This window comes from Theropithecus gelada, chromosome 15, assembly GCF_003255815.1.
Source record: "Theropithecus gelada isolate Dixy chromosome 15, Tgel_1.0, whole genome shotgun sequence".
Taxonomy (NCBI): Eukaryota; Metazoa; Chordata; class Mammalia; order Primates; family Cercopithecidae; genus Theropithecus; species Theropithecus gelada.
In genome coordinates, this window is record NC_037683.1 from 62,818,985 (window position 1) to 62,836,098 (window position 17,114).

At 40.0% G+C, this 17,114-nt stretch overlaps 1 protein-coding gene across 1 annotated transcript in view; it reads right to left on the bottom strand.

The window, feature by feature from the left end:
* ADAMTSL1 (ADAMTS like 1) overlaps positions 1–17,114 on the bottom strand; it is a 425,354-nt gene that overhangs the window by 55,016 nt on the left and 353,224 nt on the right. Inside the window, exons 22-23 of the mRNA XM_025359517.1 lie at positions 12,716–12,895; positions 9,201–9,335 (exon numbers count right to left, since the gene is read on the bottom strand). Coding sequence (XP_025215302.1) covers positions 9,201–9,335; positions 12,716–12,895 — 315 coding nt within the window. The remainder of the gene's footprint in view (positions 1–9,200; positions 9,336–12,715; positions 12,896–17,114) is intronic.

The window sequence follows — 17,114 nt, forward strand, 5'->3', positions numbered from 1 at the left end:
GGAAGAACCACTTAAAAGAATTAGAAGTACCAGTGTCTGAGGCTCACACAGGGTAGGGAACACTATCTGTTTCCACAAGCCAGACCTTGTGATTTATAGGGCATTAAGTAGAATGTGGTATAAGAGACAAACATATCAATGAAATAGAATAGAGAATCTAGAAATATACCCACATATATAAGAACAATTGATTTTCCAGAAGGATGCAAAGGCAACTCAGTGGAGAAAGGACAGTATTTTCAGCCAATTGTAGTGGATAAGTTGGATGTCCATATGTATAAAAACAAACTTCAATATATAGCTCATGTCATATACAAAACTAACTAAAAATTAGTCATATACCTAACTTAAAAGTTAGAATTATGAAACTTCTAGAAGAAAATATGAGGACATCTTTGAGACAGGAGTAGGCAAAGATTTTTTAAATACAATACTAGAAGAATGAGCCCTAAAAGAATAAATGGAAAGTCTTAGCCAGAGCCATTAGGTCAGAGAAAGAAATAAAAGGCATCCAAATAAGAAAATAAATCAAACTATCTCTCTTCACTGACTATATGACTATACATCTAGAAAACCCTAAAGACTGCCAAAAGGCTCCTGGAATTGATAAATGACTTCAGTAAAGTTTCAGGATATAAAATCAATGAATAATATCCATAACATTTCTATATACCAATGACCTTCAAGCTGAGGGCCCAGTCAAGAATGCAAGGCCATTTACAATAGCAACACAAAAATACACAAAAATAAAATATCTAAGAATACATCTGACCAAGAAGGTTAAAGATCTCCACAAGGAGAACTATAAAACACAATGCTGAAAGAAATCATAGATGACCTCCATAAATGGAAAAGCATTGCGTGCTTATAGATTAGAAGAATCAATATCATTAATATGGCCATACTGCCCAAGGCAATCTACAGATTTAATGCTATTATTATCAAACTATCAACATCATGTTTCACAGAATTAGAAAAAACTATTCTAAAATGAATATGCAACGAAAAAAGAGCCTGAATAGCCAAAGTAATCCTAAATAAAAAGAACAAAGATGGAGGCAACATGCTACTTGACTTCAAATTATACTACAGGGCTACAGTAACAAAAATAGTTTTCAAAACTAATTGAAACCAAACAAAAAATTGACAAGTTGGACCTAATCAAACTAAAGAGCTTCTGCACAGCAAAAGCAATTACCAACAGAGTAAACAGACAACCTACAGAATGGGAGAAAATATTCAAAAACTATGTATCCAATAGAGGTCTAATATTCAGAATCCATAAGGAACTTAAATTGAGCAGGCAAAAAAGAAGTAACCCCATTAAAAATGGGCAAAAGACAGGAACAGACATTTCTCAAAGGAAGACAATGAGATACCATTTCAGACTAGTCAAAATGGCTACGATTAAAGCATCAAAAAACAACAGATGATGGTGATGCTGCAGAGAAAAGGAAATGCTTTTATACTGATGGTGGAACTGTAAATTAGTTTAGCCACTGTGGATAGGAGTTTGGATATTTCTCAAAGAACTTAAAACACAACTATCATTCAATCCAGCAGTCCCATTACTGAGTATGTATTCAAAAGAAAATAAATCGTTCTACCAAAAAGACACATGCATTTGTGTGTTCATTGCATCACTATTCACAGACATGGAATCAACCTAGGTGCCCATCCACAGTGGATTGGATAAATAAAATGTGGTACATATATACCATAGGATACTATGCAGCCATAAAGAGAATGAAATCATGTCCTTTGCAGCAACATGGATGCAGCTGAAAGTCATTATCCTAAGCACATTAATGCAGGCACAGAAAACCAAATACCACATGTTCTCACTTAGAAGTGGGAACTAAACATTGGGTACTTATAGACATAAAAATTGCAACAGTAGACACTGGGGACTACTAATGAGAGAGGAAGGAACAGGGCAAGAGCTGAAAAACTATTGGGTACTATGTTCAGTATCTGGGTGATGGGATCAATCATACCTCAAATCTCAGCATCCTGCAATATACCCACGTAACAAACCTGCACATGCACCTCCTGAAGCTAAAGTAAAAGTTAAAATTATTTTTAAAAATTAAAAAAAGAATAAGTTGAACCTCATCAAAACTAGTATCTTCTATTCTTTGAAAGACACTGTTAAGAGAATGAAAATACAGCTGCTGACTGGGACAAAGTATTTGGAAATCACATATCTCATTAAAAGACTTGTATTCAAAATATATTAAAACACTGAAAATCTGATATAAGTAAACAACTCAATTTTTAAATAAAGGGCCAAAAAATTGAGCAGACATTTTACCGAAGAAGAAATCAGGATGGCAAATAAGCGCATGAATAGATGTTTGACACTACTAGTTATTAAGGGAATACAAATTAAAACCACAATGAGAAACCACTACACACACAGTAGAATGTCCAAAATGCAGAAGACCAACTACAGTAAGTTTTGGTGAGGACAAGGAGAACTGAGAACTTTCTTACACTGCTGGTGGGAATGTAAAGTAGTACAACTACTTTGGAAAACAGTTTGACTGTTTCTTAAAATGTTAAATATATACCTATGATACGAACAAGTCATTTCACTCCTAGGTGTTCAACCAAGATAAATGAAACCATGTGTGCATACAAAGATGAATATACATGAATTTCACAGCAGATTTGTAATAACTAGAAACTGAAAATAATGATTCCGTCTCCGAACAGGTGAATTATTAAACAAACTGTAGTATATACAATGAAATACTAATTAGCAATAGAAATACCCTATTGATCCATGTTACAATATGGATGAATCTCAAAGTAATTTTTCTGAGTGAAAGAAATCAAATATCACAAAGGCATTATTCCTTTTCTGTAACATTCTATAAAATGCAATCTAGTTTACCCTGACATAAATCAGATCAGTGGTCACCTAGGGTGGGAGCAGTGGTGGTGGGGGTAGGGGTATGAGGGAACAATTACAAAGGGTATGAGGTAACTTTGGGGGCTGATAAATATGCTTATTATATTGATTGTGGTGATGATTTCACAGGTGTATACATATATCAAAACATATTTTAAACTTTAAATATGTATTATATATTGAATATCAACTATCAAATTGTCAAATATGGGTCAAATATATAAAGATGTACTTGTATCTTATAAATGAATAATAAAGGAGGTGAAAGATCTCCACAAAGAGAACTGCAAAACACTGCTCAAAGAAATCAGAAATGACACAAACAAATAGAAAAACATTCCATGCTCATCAATAAGAAGAATCAACATTGTTAAAATGGTCATACTGTTTAAAGCAACTTATAGAGTCAATGTTATTCCTATTAAACTATCAATGACATTTTTCACAGAACTAGAAAAAACTGTTTAAAAATTCATATGGAACCCAAAAAAAGCCTGAATAGTTAAAGCAATCCTAAGCAAAAAGAACAAAGCTAGAGGCATCACGCTACCCAACTTCAAAGTATACTGCAGGGCTACGGTAACCAAAAAACATGGTGCTGGTACAAAAACAGACATATAGGCCAGTGAAACAGAATAGAGAACCCAGAAATAAGGCCACATACCTACGACCATCTGATCTTCGATAAACCTGACAAAAACAAGAAATAGGAGAAGGATTCCCTATTTAACAAATGGTGCTGGGATAACTGGCTAGCCATATACAGAAGATTAAAACTGAGTCCCTTCCTTACTCCATATACAAAAATTAACTCAAGATGGATTGAAGACTTAAATGTGAAACCCAAAACTACAAAAACCCTAGAAGACAACCTTGGCATTGCCATTCAGGTCATAGGCATGGGCAAAGGTTTCATGTTGAAGACACCAAAAGCAATTGCAACAGAAGCAAAAACTAGCAAACAGGATCTAATCAAAGAGCTTCTGCACAGCAGAAGAAACTATCAGCAGAGGAAACACAGCCTACAGAATGGGAGAAAATTTTTGCAAAGTATACATCTGACAAATGTCTTAACATCCAGCATCTATAAGGAACTTAAATTTACAAAAAACAAACAAAAACCCATTAAAAAGTGGGCAAAGACGTGAACAGACACTTTTCAAAATAAGACATAGAGGTGTCCAACAATCATATGAAGAAAAGCTCAACATCACTGATTATTAGAGAAATGCAAATCAAAACCACAATGAGATACCATCTCACACCAGTTAGAATGGCTATTATTAAAAAGTCAAAAAACAACAGATGCTGGCAAGGTTGTAGAGAAAATGAAATGCTTATGCACTGTTGCTGGGAGTGTAAATTAGTTCAACTATTGTGGAAGACAGTGTGGCAATTCCTCAAAGACCTAAAGACAGAAATATCATTTAACCCAGCAATCCCATTATTGGGTATCCCAAAGGAATATAAATCATTCTATTATAAAGACACATGCACACATATGTTCACTGCAGCACAATTCACAATGACTAAGACATGAAATCAACCTAAATGTCCATCAATGATAGACTGGATAAAGAAAATGTGGTACATATACACCATGGAATACTGTGCAGCCATAAGAAAGAATGAGATCATGTCCTTTGCAAGGACATGGATACAGATGGAGACTATTATCCTTAGCAAACTAATGCAGGAACAGAAAACCACGTACCTCATGTTCTCACTTATTAAGTGGGAGCCAAATGAGAGCACAGGGACACATAGAGAGGAACAAACCACACACTGGGGCCTTTCAGAGAGTGGAGGGTGGGATCAGGGAGAGGATCAGGAAAAATAACTAATGGGTACTAGGCTTTATACCTGGGTGATGAAATAATCTGCATAACAAGCCCCCATGACACAGTTTACCTGTGTAACAAACCTGCACATGCACTCCTGAACTTAAAAGGTAAAAAAAAAAAAAGAGAAATATCAAAAAACTATCAAAGGACTTGAATAGGCAATTCATAAATGAATATAAATGATAAACATAATAAAAACAAAATTATATATGCATTTATACCATTTTTCATATTGTATTTTATACTATTGTATATTCACCAATTAAAATAGTAAATGTAAAAACTCTTGGTCATATGTAGTCTTGGCAACATTTTGGGGAAATGGGAACTCTCATACAGTGCTGGTGGGCATATAAAATCGGTAAAACTTTGTTGGAGGGCAATTTGACAACATACAACAAAAATCTAAAATATTCAATGCTTTTGATACAACAATTTCACTTCTAGGAATTGATCCTAAGTAAATAGCGGTGCACACAAGGACTTAGAAATAAAAATATTTATATCTATTTTGATATAATAGCAAAATATTGTAAAGAACCTAAAACATTAGAGAATGTGTTGAATAAGATATAGTACCTCCTACCAATGCAGCCATTAAAAATGAAATTGTAGAAGACTATTTGGAGACATGGAAAGCTGTTACATACCATTAAGTGAAAAAAGTTACCATCAATATATAGAGTATATTTCATTTTAGGCAAAAGATATGTATAATATGTATATTAATGTCTATGAAGAAGGTATTTGAATGAATTATCTCTGAGTTAGGTATTTGTAGATAATTTTCATTGTCTTCCTTCTGCTTCTCTCTAATTCATTGTTCTAAAATGAAGATGTATTACTCTCATAATAAAAACTCCAATAAAAGTTACTTTTCAAAAAATATCAATGCTAATGCCCTATAAATGATACTGTGAGAAATATTACTTTTAGGTCTTAGTGGCCAAAAGAAATATTTAGCAGAAGTCTGCAAAAAGGTTTTGGTGCTGCAGGGAGGCCTGAAATGCTGCTGCTCTATAATTGGAGCCCTGTGGGGTACTGCTTGGGTCTGGACCACCAAAAAGCGATGGCATGACCACCAGCCTTGCCCTCCAGAGCAATCGGCACAGTTTTGGCCTCCCTGCAAAAAGAATAGTTGCAAACAAGGATAAAAAAATTAGCACCTGTTTTGCCTAGGACAATGGGTCCAGTTAGGTTGCGTCCACTCGGCATGGCCGAGCCTCTACTGGGCATTTCTATGTCTAAGCCATATGGTCAAGAGTGTGAGAGCAACAAGCACTTGCTAGTCTCAAGTTTTCATTTTTATAGTTATGGAAAAGTGAGGCCCAGGTGGGCCTGTGCATGTGTTGCTGAGGCAACATTCCTTTTGGAGAGTTGTAGCAGTGGCTTGAGGTGAAATTAATGCCAGGGTGTTTGATAACTAAAATAGCCAGTTCTGGAATAGTCTCACCTAGTGAGGATCTCAACACTCCAGACTTAATGAAGAAGAATGAGCTCTGATACATGGCTTAAAAAACTCCAACTCTCCCTTCTACCCTTACTGCTGGGAAACATGAAAATCAGGGTCTATGAGTTACTGTTCCTGTGCCACAGAACCATGAAGATCTGTAAGACTGTTACAGCCAGCTGACCTCATACATAGAGGAAACATGCAGTGGTATCTCACCACTCACTGGCTACAATAGGGCAGGTGAATGGCTTTCATCCTGTATATATCAACTACCACCAGGCTTGGTAAGAATGTTAAAATGAATTCCAAGGCAGTGCCTGGGCTGAGTGAAAAAGAATGTCATGATTCATTAGGGATGTCTTGGCTGTGGGAGGAGTGATTAACAGTATCTTTGCCATGTATTTCCACCTTGGTCTAGAATATCTGTTATCCTCAAAATAGGGCTTTTTTAAAATTACATTTCTCCCACTATTGATGATTCCTACAGAATATTAGATTAATTCTTCTCATACATTACTTTTAGTATGTCATTCTCCTTTTTAAAAACCCCCTAAAGATTTGTTCCCATTCCCCATGTAGTACATCTACTTCCTTCATTTTATATTCAAGGCCTCCACAATTTGATGTTAATTTCTCAGCAACCCTACACAAAACCTTCTCTCCAGTCCCTCTGGCTTATTTCTCATACCCAGAGCACACACTGTGGTCTGAAAGGGCCACCCTATAGGAGTCAGGGATGGGAGCCTGTCCAGATGGAAGCAACTGGACTAACAGAGCAGGATGAGGGGGAAGTTCAGGATGGATGGAGGGCATTAGGATTGTTGGGGTGAAGGTCTGAGCCAAATCTGAATGGACAAACTGTGGCTGAGGCTTGTTCATTTTTATGGCCTAGTTTCGATCTTAGTTTAGCTGCCTGTCATCAGTTGTAAAGCAGTGGTGTTTTACAACTGTTTCTGTACAGACATCTGATACATATCTCGCACATTTTTCATCTTGGGGCTCATAGAATCTTCCTCACCTTGAGTGCGTATTTCTCTTCCTTTCTGCCTATTTGAATCCCACCTATTCTGCAGTGCTCAGCTCCAAATCATCATAATGAGGCTCTGTCTGTGTCAACCTACTTCTCAGAGTCCTGATACTTGACATCATTGTCTCATTTATCTCCACAATTCCACGTGAATCTCCTAGTCCTATAGTGCTGGCATGACACTGACATTCACCATTCAACTCCATTTGGTTCAGGCAGTTACATTCAGGGACTTTATGAATACTGACTCACTGTCTCATTCAAATGGAGCAGTCTGGATGTGGACTGGGATTTTAAGGTGTCTCTTAACTGCTGGATTTAAATACCAGGCTAAGGTAACAAAGCACCATAAACTAGCAATGGATTGTGGCAACATAAAGTACAATAAATTCTTATTGCCCATGGCTAAAATAAAACAAAATGTTATTCCAAAAGAAGGGAGAATGAAAGTAAAGCTATCATGTAAAAATATGAACAGGTTAACTTTTCCAGCATGCTAAATGGCACCTGAGTGATCCAAAAGAGTTATTGAAGTTGAAAAGAAACAATTGCTGCACACCCTGCTTGTGACTGGGCTGTGATGAACAGTTATGAGAGCTTCTCACAGTGATGAGTCTAAAATAAAGAAGTTCACAATCCGCATTTCATTTGGAATAAGTTTACTATTTGTAAGCCAGAGGCAATATGCAATTTTGAAACTTCTGTTAATTCTGATCAACATGATACAGAAAAGCTCAGTGCCAAACTTGTATAAATCATGGGCAACAGAATAGGGCTACCTGTTACTTTCCCTGTCTTATTTTTACTCAAGTCAAAAATAGAGAAATCAGATTTTTCCATATGCTGATAAGCTATGAAGATTCTTTGCGAGTTTCAGATGAAAACGAAAATTGAAGGTCATCTTTCTGTGCTCTCATCCTAAAGGTAACAGGCCCCTGTGGCCATGTTGATAAGTCATCACAGTATGACTGGGAACTCACTGGCCTCCTGTTCCTTGCTAGATAAAAGAATATAGAAGCTTTACATTTTGAGCCACAGGAATAATTCTAGCTATTATTGTCAACATTTGGGATCACATAGAGTTAGTATGAAGATTTTCACCACTTTGTAGGCCTTGGCTCTTTGTTTTATTTTAAAGAGGAGTTTTAGATCTTAGTTTCACAGCACAAGAGAAAGGTACAGAAACTTCTCATATATTCCCTGTCTCTGCACGTGTATGGGTCTGTTTTTCCCCACTCAGGCCTTTTGAAGGCAGAAGAATTCTTCTCTTCCACCTTGTCCCTCTCCAGAGGTCATGTGTGAAGCTTTTTCTGGCATCTCCATGATTCTGGTGTGGGGGCCCAGGACTTGAATGCCCTCGTACAACTCCTTGCTATCAGAGGGCACTACCCATGTGGGAAATAACTTGGTGAAGGTTTCCAACACTAGATGACAGGGAGGTTGTACTTGGTGAAATTAATTCAGCACTTGCCTTAAGGAGTCTATCTGGGTTGGCTTTAGGCTATATCTACGGAAAGCTGGTCTAAATAGTATAGTCTTCCTTTTGGAGGGTGCTGATATTTGACTTCCTCCTCGAAAGTTGATTATTGCTCTAGTTTAGGTGGGAGGGGATAATGGAGGAGTACTGGGGAATATAGCAAGAGGAGAGGAGATATAGGAGCTGTTCTTTACTGCTGTAGTTCTCTCAAAGTTTCAAGAGATGGCATCAACCCAAGAGGATTCAGAAAGGAGCCATACTGGAATCTAGACAAGCCATAGAGTCCAGACTAACAACTGCATTCACCTCATATGGAAAGTCAGCCAAGTTTCCACTGGTGAGTCTGGATTCTGTAGGCAATTTAGTGATTTCCTGTTGGCCACCCCCCACTGCTGCCTCCCTCCCACCTGCAAGCAGTCACCCATCCATAAATCCTGTCCAGTCCTGGATTTCTGCCCAATGTTTCCAAGGGTTAGACTCACCAAGGAGAACAGAATTCCCAGGATCCAGGACCAGCTGTGTTCCCAGAGGAGACGTCAGCACTGAAGGAAGGTTCGGTCCAGTGGCTGCGAGCAAGGCCCTGATGTCTTCCAACTGTGTGGGGACTTGAGGGGGATCTGTGAGAAGGCAGAGGGTGGATCAGGCAGGTTAAAGCACAAGGCTGTGTCAAGGGAAGAGGAAGAGGTGGGTATGCATGTATGTGCACATGTGTGCGTGTATGTAAGATAGACATTACTGTTGTTGCCTTTTAACATCATTTTTCCTATAGAGGAATCCCTATCAAGGTGAGTCAGAATTTCAAACTTAATACAGGTATTTGATGCCTGAAATATTAAGGTCAGTAAGAAGAAGCAGGCATACAAAGTTCAGGGGTTTCTCACTTTAGACTACTGGGTACCTATACATTTGTAGATAAGTTAAACTATATCATAAAGACACTTTTTTTAAAAAGCAAATTGTAGCATTTACTATGCCAAGTTCTGTGCTAAATATATTTCAGTCCATTTTTCATTTAGCCCTAGTAACAGTCTTTAGAGTGAGGCACTTTGTTATTGTCTGCACAGATAAAGAAACACCACAGGAATTTCTTATTTAAAAGGACCTTTTTCTATGAAGCAAAAGATGAAGATGTGAAGTCGGTAAGTTAATTTGCTTTGTGGTTTAGATTTTAATGCCTAAGCAGGACCTAGATAAAGCAGAGGGGAGAATGTTGCTATGCTATGCTTCAACACTCAGAATCATACAAGGAATCAGCGCTGAGGTCATCAGAGGTCCCAGTTAATCAATGCTAAAAGTGACTAAAATGGGAAATATATACTGGCTTATCATTTCTGCTGGACATATAAAGAGGCAAGCACCCGCTGAACTTAGCGGTGGGGTGATGCCAGATTCTCTTGGAAAAGCAGCAGATCCCTTTGCCCCTCTTCCTGCATCTCCTGAAGAACTGCAGTTTACACTCCCAAGGCCAGCTCCCACCTTTTTCTCCAGAGCGCTTGTTGGAATGGAAGCAGCAGCCCAGGAGTACTGCTCTTGAAATGGATGGTCATTTCAACAGCATTCTGCAAGGGCCCTAATACGTGCCTGGCACCTTGTAAGGCACTTGTTAGGGCTGGTGAATTAATAAGACATGATGGTGCCTGAGTCTACTTGAAAAACATACCTTCAGTCTTTCTGCCTTTGACTGACAAAGACCATTCTATAGAAAAAACAATGAACTTGAGATTACATATATCTCTCTCTCTCTCTCTATATATATAGATATATATATATAGACATATAAAATATAGCTTAAAAAGAACCCTTTTCATATGGCATAGAGAAAAACGTCATGCCTGGGTTCAGGAACCCTCAGTTTGAGCCATGGCTGTGTCATTCAATAATTAGATCATTTAAATCCTCAGAGCCTTGTTTTCTCATCTACAAAATGAGGTTCCTTTCCAAGATCTCTGTCTACTCTGGAATACCATGATTTTAGGAACTGATGGTGGAAGTTTACTCAAAGTATCCTTCTCTCCTCCTCAATATTTCTTCTTGAAACTCATGAAACCTTTACTTATTTAGTAAGAGCAAAAAGTGGGGGCTACTTTCCATCCTCAAAACAATCAGCTCTTTTTGGACCAAATGTTGGCCCCTCCTAATGTCCCGACAGCTTTGACAGTAATTTTCCTCTCCAGTGCATGTCCATTTGCTCTTCCCAGGAAAACTGGGAATTCCCAGTAAATTCCCAGTAAATTCTCCAGGGGTAGAGGCCACCACTTATATTTCTCCTAAAACTTTACCAGTGTCCAGGTGACATGGAACTTAATGTCAGCAACATTAAATGGCAACACTTAATGAATAACTGTCCAATGGACTATTTGGATACATGGATGAAAGTCTGCCTTACTACACTTCAAGTCCTCATGGTACAGGTTAAGTCACAGAACTTGGGGTGAAATCTCAGCTTCATCCACAAAATTCCCCCTTTAAAAATTAAGCTACATTTTTGCGGATTAAAAGAGACATTGCTCTGATGGTCATAAAGTACCTATTAAAAGCTAACAAACTTTCATTAATAAACCAATAACTGTGATCAAGAAAAGCCTTAAACTTAAGAGTCTTGACAGTGATTTTTTTTCCCCATTAAGTATGATGAAATGGGGAAGATGTTTTGCTCTTCAAACACCATATTCACTGTTATACTGTATTACAGTTGGAATGCAGTAAGCACCTGCCTACAGAACATGCACACTTCATTGGCAAAGTCACAGTAGCAGCCTTACATCTTAGACTTCCATCTCTGTTAGCAGAGGCAACAAAGAAGGATTATTAGGGAGAAAAATCTTACTGGTAAGCACCATAACTCAGTGTGGGGCAATATTCCCTGGGCTCTGGGCTCCAGACTAGCAGCTCAGTTGGATGAAACCCAGTGCAAAACAAATGACATCTTTCTCTGAGCCAATTTTCTGTGGCTTCCTAAGATGGCTGGAGGTTTATGCAGCCACCAGTGAGATGAAAACCCGTTTGGGCCTCTCTGAAATCTGAGTGGGCAGGGTCTACAAGGACCTATGGGTTGGTATATCTTCAACTCTGGGTGTGAAAACAGAAGTGTAAAGTTTAAATATTTTTCCCTGAGGAAGTTTGTAATGTATGTGTATGCATATATGTGTGGCATGAATTATTATTTCTTTCATCTTTCCTTTTTTTCCTTAGAATGACAGCTTTCTGTAGGTGAGAAAGCGCATAATTAGAGCCTAAGTGCTTTAATAATTGCTCTGTTTTTTGAGAAAGCCAAAAATAAGTTTTTCCTTTTTTTGAAAATTTTATCTCCCTAGCACTCAGACTCAGTGGGGAAGAACAGCAGGGTATCCCTAGTCCAGGGGGCAAAAATGGTTATAGCTTGCAACATGGCTGAGTCCAGAACTGGGCAATAATCAGATTGTGGATGGTGTCCCAGCAATTGTTACTTTTAACACCCATTTTATACCAGGAGCCATGCCAGACTCTTTAATCAGGGGTTCTTATGTTTAGGGGTGCATGTGGAGACTTTAGGTAGACCAGACCATAAGCTTCTGGAATTATATGAAACATTTTACATGTATGAATTTTTCTCGAAGGAGGAATCCATAGTTTTTATCTGATTCTCAAAGAAGTCCTTAATGCAGGAAGAGTTAAGGATAATTGTTTTAATTCAGTTATCTCTGTTTGAGATACCTGTTCTCCCCTTGCAGTCCTCGTGTCTGGAGTCTCCACATAGAGACCAGTATCTAAGGCTTAGCAGAGTGAGGTAACTTGCCCAGTGCCAGACAGTTAGTAAATGGTAGAGCCAGGGTTCAAGCTTTTGTTTGGGCTCAAAGTCTGTGTTCTATCAAAAGGCCCTACATTGGGAAGAAACCAAGGGATACCGATTTTACCTTTTATGTCCTTAATTGGATTAGGGCACAAAGGAGGTAGAGGGTGGGTTCGATAGTCTCCCCCAACAGGGTGCAGCAGAGGCAACCAGCTTTGAAGTGTTTACCTAGGATCAGCAGCTGGGTGCTCTCAGTCAGCTCTCCATGAAGATTGGCTGCCCTGCAGGAGTACAGGCCCTGATCCGAGGACGACACGTTCGTGAGCAGCAAGGAGCCTTCGTGCAGATGGTGGGGGGAGCCCAGTTTGCTTTTATTCCTGAACCAAGTGACTTCAGCTTCAGGCACTCCTAGGAAGAAGGAAAAAAAAACAAAAAAAACAAATAAACTCATCAGTCAAACACATTCAGATGAGCCCAGAGGCATTTATAGCATTTATAGCTTCTTGAATCCCTCTTCCCTGGGGCTGCTCTACAGCGGCATCTTCTACCATGCTTTAGCCAAACTAAATAATGCCCAGAGCCTGGTAGGATGAGGATATAGACTTCAGGCTGACCAAAGAATCAGAATAAATGCTGATACAAGATAAAAATATCAGTTGTCTCCGTAACTTTTGCCTTTTAAACCTACAGTGATGAAGCAGGAAGAGGGAGGCCAGGAAACAGACAACTGGCGGGGGGCTTGCCAAGGTGGAAGGAGAGTACCCAAATTCTTTGGAGAAAACGTATTTGAAAAACATGAGAACCAAACGTATACACCAGTGAAAATGAAACTACATGAAACGAACATAATGTTGAGTAAGAGATGCCAGACACAAGAGAATATACTGTATAATTTCCTTTCTGTAAGTAAAAAACCAAAACCCGGTAACATTAATCTACGCTGTTAGTCAGTCAATGGAATGAACGGGGAGGGGTTGTGACTGAGAAACGGGACAAGGGGCTTGGCCACTGGCGATGCTCTGTGTCTTGACCTGAGGCTGGTCTGGTGGGGAGTGTTCACTTGGTACCTTTATGATACGTGTACTTTTCTGTATAGATATATTTTAATAAAAAGTGAAAAGCTATACGACGTTAAAATATATGTATGAACTAGATGAATGGAAGCTGCTAGATTGTTACTGGAGTTCACACTCTATGTAGAAAACATGCTTGTATTTTTGGAAGCCTACATATCTTCTCAGAGCAAGAGAACATGAAATGGTAGTATCAGTAGAACCACAGGAAAAGGACAAAAGGAAAGTGCTCAACTCTTTCCACAATCCAAGTTTATTTTCTGTGAGAGAGATGGGGACATCATCTGCTGACTTGGGATGAGTTCTGTCTTTGGAAGCCAGGCTCTGTGCTCTGAGGGAACCTGTGAATTCCTCAGGAAGTTTCCTTGTGGTTGACATGGTGGAAAACAGGCCCTGGGGGTTTAGGATGAGCCTTCCTACATGCTGTTTTAGGAGGATCCTATAGGAGGCCAGGCTCTGGGTGTGTTGAGAGACTGAAAGTGTGTGGCACAGATTCACAGGTCTCTAGGGAGCGGAAAGCACACCTCAGCCTGCTGACCCAGCTCACACAGTTTACTTATAGAACTTACTGGCATGTATCCAGGGCATGCTTAAAGTGTAAAGTCCTGGCGGGGCACGGTGGCTCACGCCTGTAATCCCAGCACTTTGGGAGACTGAGGCAGATGGATCACAAGATCAGGAATTTGAGACCAGCCTGACCAACATGGTGAAACCCCGTCTCTACTAAAAATACAAAAATTAGCTGGGCGTGGTGGTGGGCAACTGTAATCCCAGCTACACAGGAGGCTGAGGCAGGAGAATCACTTGAACTTGGGAGGCAGAGGTTGCAGTGAGCCAAGATCACATCACTGCACTCCAGCCTGGGGGACAGAACAAGACTCTGTCTCGGCGGGGGCGGGGGGGGGGGGGAAGAAGTATCAAGTCCTGGGAAATGGGGGTCAAAGCCAGAAATGGCCAAGGAGCCAGACCTTAGTCTAGTGATCTAGTGTTTTCCCTGAGCTGGGGCTGGTTTTTGCCTTTGGGGTAAGGGCAGTTTGCCCTTAATGGCTAGCCTTCTGTTGAGGATGCAGAGTGTTCAAGGAGTTGCCTGTGTATCTGTTACGTGTCCTTGAAAGTGGCTAGAGAAAGAGAGGCAGGGCTACGAAAGCAGGTGGAGACTTGGATACCACAGCCTTGTCACATCAGAGAGAGGCACACATGAATCTGGCTCTAGCAGTAGGATACTTGATGCTCAAGTGCATAAGAGGGGCCAGGTTGGCATCATCTCTAAAGATACCTGGAGAAAAGACACAGGTGAGGGTGAAACAGCTGATTTTTCATTACAGCACCACTAGGGAGAGCAAGAGCATCATGATGCCTGTCCATGCCAGCTTGGACTTTGGGCCCTGAGCTTAGTTTTTTCCCATTTAAAAAAAAAAAAAAAAAGATCCACAGCATTCAGGAGAAAGCCTCAGAAGTAAGTTAAAGAAAAGCACTTTTAGTTATTTTTCTCCTGAAAGAACAAGGAAAAATGAAGTCCTGCAAACAATTTTATTTTATTTTATTTTATTATTGAGATAGAGTCTTGCTCTGTCACCTAGGCTGGAGTACAGTGGCATGATTTTGGCTCACTGCGGCCTCCGCCTCCTGAGTTCCAGTGATTCTCCTGCCTCAGCCTCTGGAGTTAGCTGGAATTACAGGTGTGCACCATCACGCCTGGCTAATTTTTATATTTTTAGTGGAGACATGGTTTTGCCATGTTGGCCAGGCTGGTCTCGAAATCCTGACCTCAGATGATCCACCTGCCTTGGCCTCCAAAAGTGTTGGGATTACAGGCACAAGCCACCATGCCAGCCCTGCAAACCGTTTTCTACCAATATTCATCCTCTTTCCCTCACATTGCTCCATGCAGCACTTACTGCCTGCATCTTCCTTTGAGGAGGGCTGTGGGCAGCAAACACAGAGACTCAGGGGGAAAGAATATGAGAGTGAGAGTGACAGAGGGGAGGAGGGAGGGTGGAACAGAGGCAGAAGGGAGAGAACCCAGGGATGGAGAGAGACCTGGGAGCTATTTCTCACTCCCCCAGGAATTGCTTGCAAGCTTCTTCCATTCCCTTTATGTTTGTCTGTCTCATGCCGCTCTAAAATTGTGCTTGTTTGAGAGGACAGGACTGGATATAAACCAAAAGGGCGGAATTCCTCTAGTGACAGTAGGGGGCTTCATGGGAGAAGTGGAAATGTTCAGAATAGCAGGGTGGAGGAAGAAAGCTCCAGTTTCTGTAAACCTGGAACTGTGGACGTGACAGTAGTCCCAAGGGAAGAGAAATTAAGTGGGAATCATTCTTCAGTCTACTGGCAACCTCTCGCAGATTCATTCATGCACAGATCTGCATTATGAGTTTGCCGATGTAGGTACTGTTGCTGGTGCCACATTTTGAGGATTTCCTGCCTCGAATTGTGGGCCTTAGGCAGAGAATGATATTACAAAGACACCTTGGAGTGACAGCCAGTCCTTCCATAACTGGCTCTGACATTACACATGTAGAATGAGGAAAGAGAAAACAATAATTGAGGTGTTATAAAGTTTTTTTTTTCTTTTTCTCTCAAGAGATGACAATGATGCTTTAGAAAACTTTACCAGCCCTTGAATGCTCCACAGAGTCCCTTGAAAAGGTAGTGATACATATGCTTAATACTGACGTTCAGAATACCTCAACATTGGAGTGTACTGAGCCATGCAAACGTATCCTGAGTGTATTAAAGGGAGAAATAACATTGACTGAACATTTGCTGTAAGCCAAACATTTTAGAAACACAATCACTTATTTTTCACAATGATCCTGTGAAGCAGGTACTATTTAGTAACTCCATTTTATGAGAAAAAGGGTCTCATAGAGATTAAGAAATCTGCCTAAGGTCACATTTGTTTGGATGCCTGAACGATTACATGGTGGCAGAGTTCCTGTTCCCCCGAATTCCCTACCCTACAGCCAATCAGTAACCCACCAGTGCCAGGGTAGGGATTCAAACTGAGATACCTTTAGTGCCAACAGTCCCCATCTTAACAAGTGTACACCGCCTGTCATTATACTAGCCTGACTCTTGAGAGAAAATCTGAACTGCTGCTTTACTATTTCTGAACTGTCAAATGCTTAATTCCTTTCTACTTTCAGAATTAATGTTTCTGCTGTGTTTGTAAAACCAAGCTGTTGTCAGGAGAGAGGTTCCAGAATCCATGTGTTCTGGCTTTGTTAGCTCTTTCTTGTTGAGAAGCTTGGTCAGGTTGTGGGAGATGATCTTTTCTAGCCTGCTATGGTGTGACAGCAAATGCCACAAAAAGAAACACCTGAAAATGACAGAAAATGTGCTCTACCACAGAACAAAATCCAAGAGCTATGTTGTTGTGGACCAGCTACTTGGATAGGCTCCACATGCTAACCTCCTTGGTATTATTTGGATCTTAAACTCGGGGAGGAAAAGAACCCATGTTTACATTTTCCCCTGTGGTATATCTTTTCAACAGCACCATGCTCTCCCTGCTGCTTGAAAGGATCAGTAAAAGAACTTAGACATAA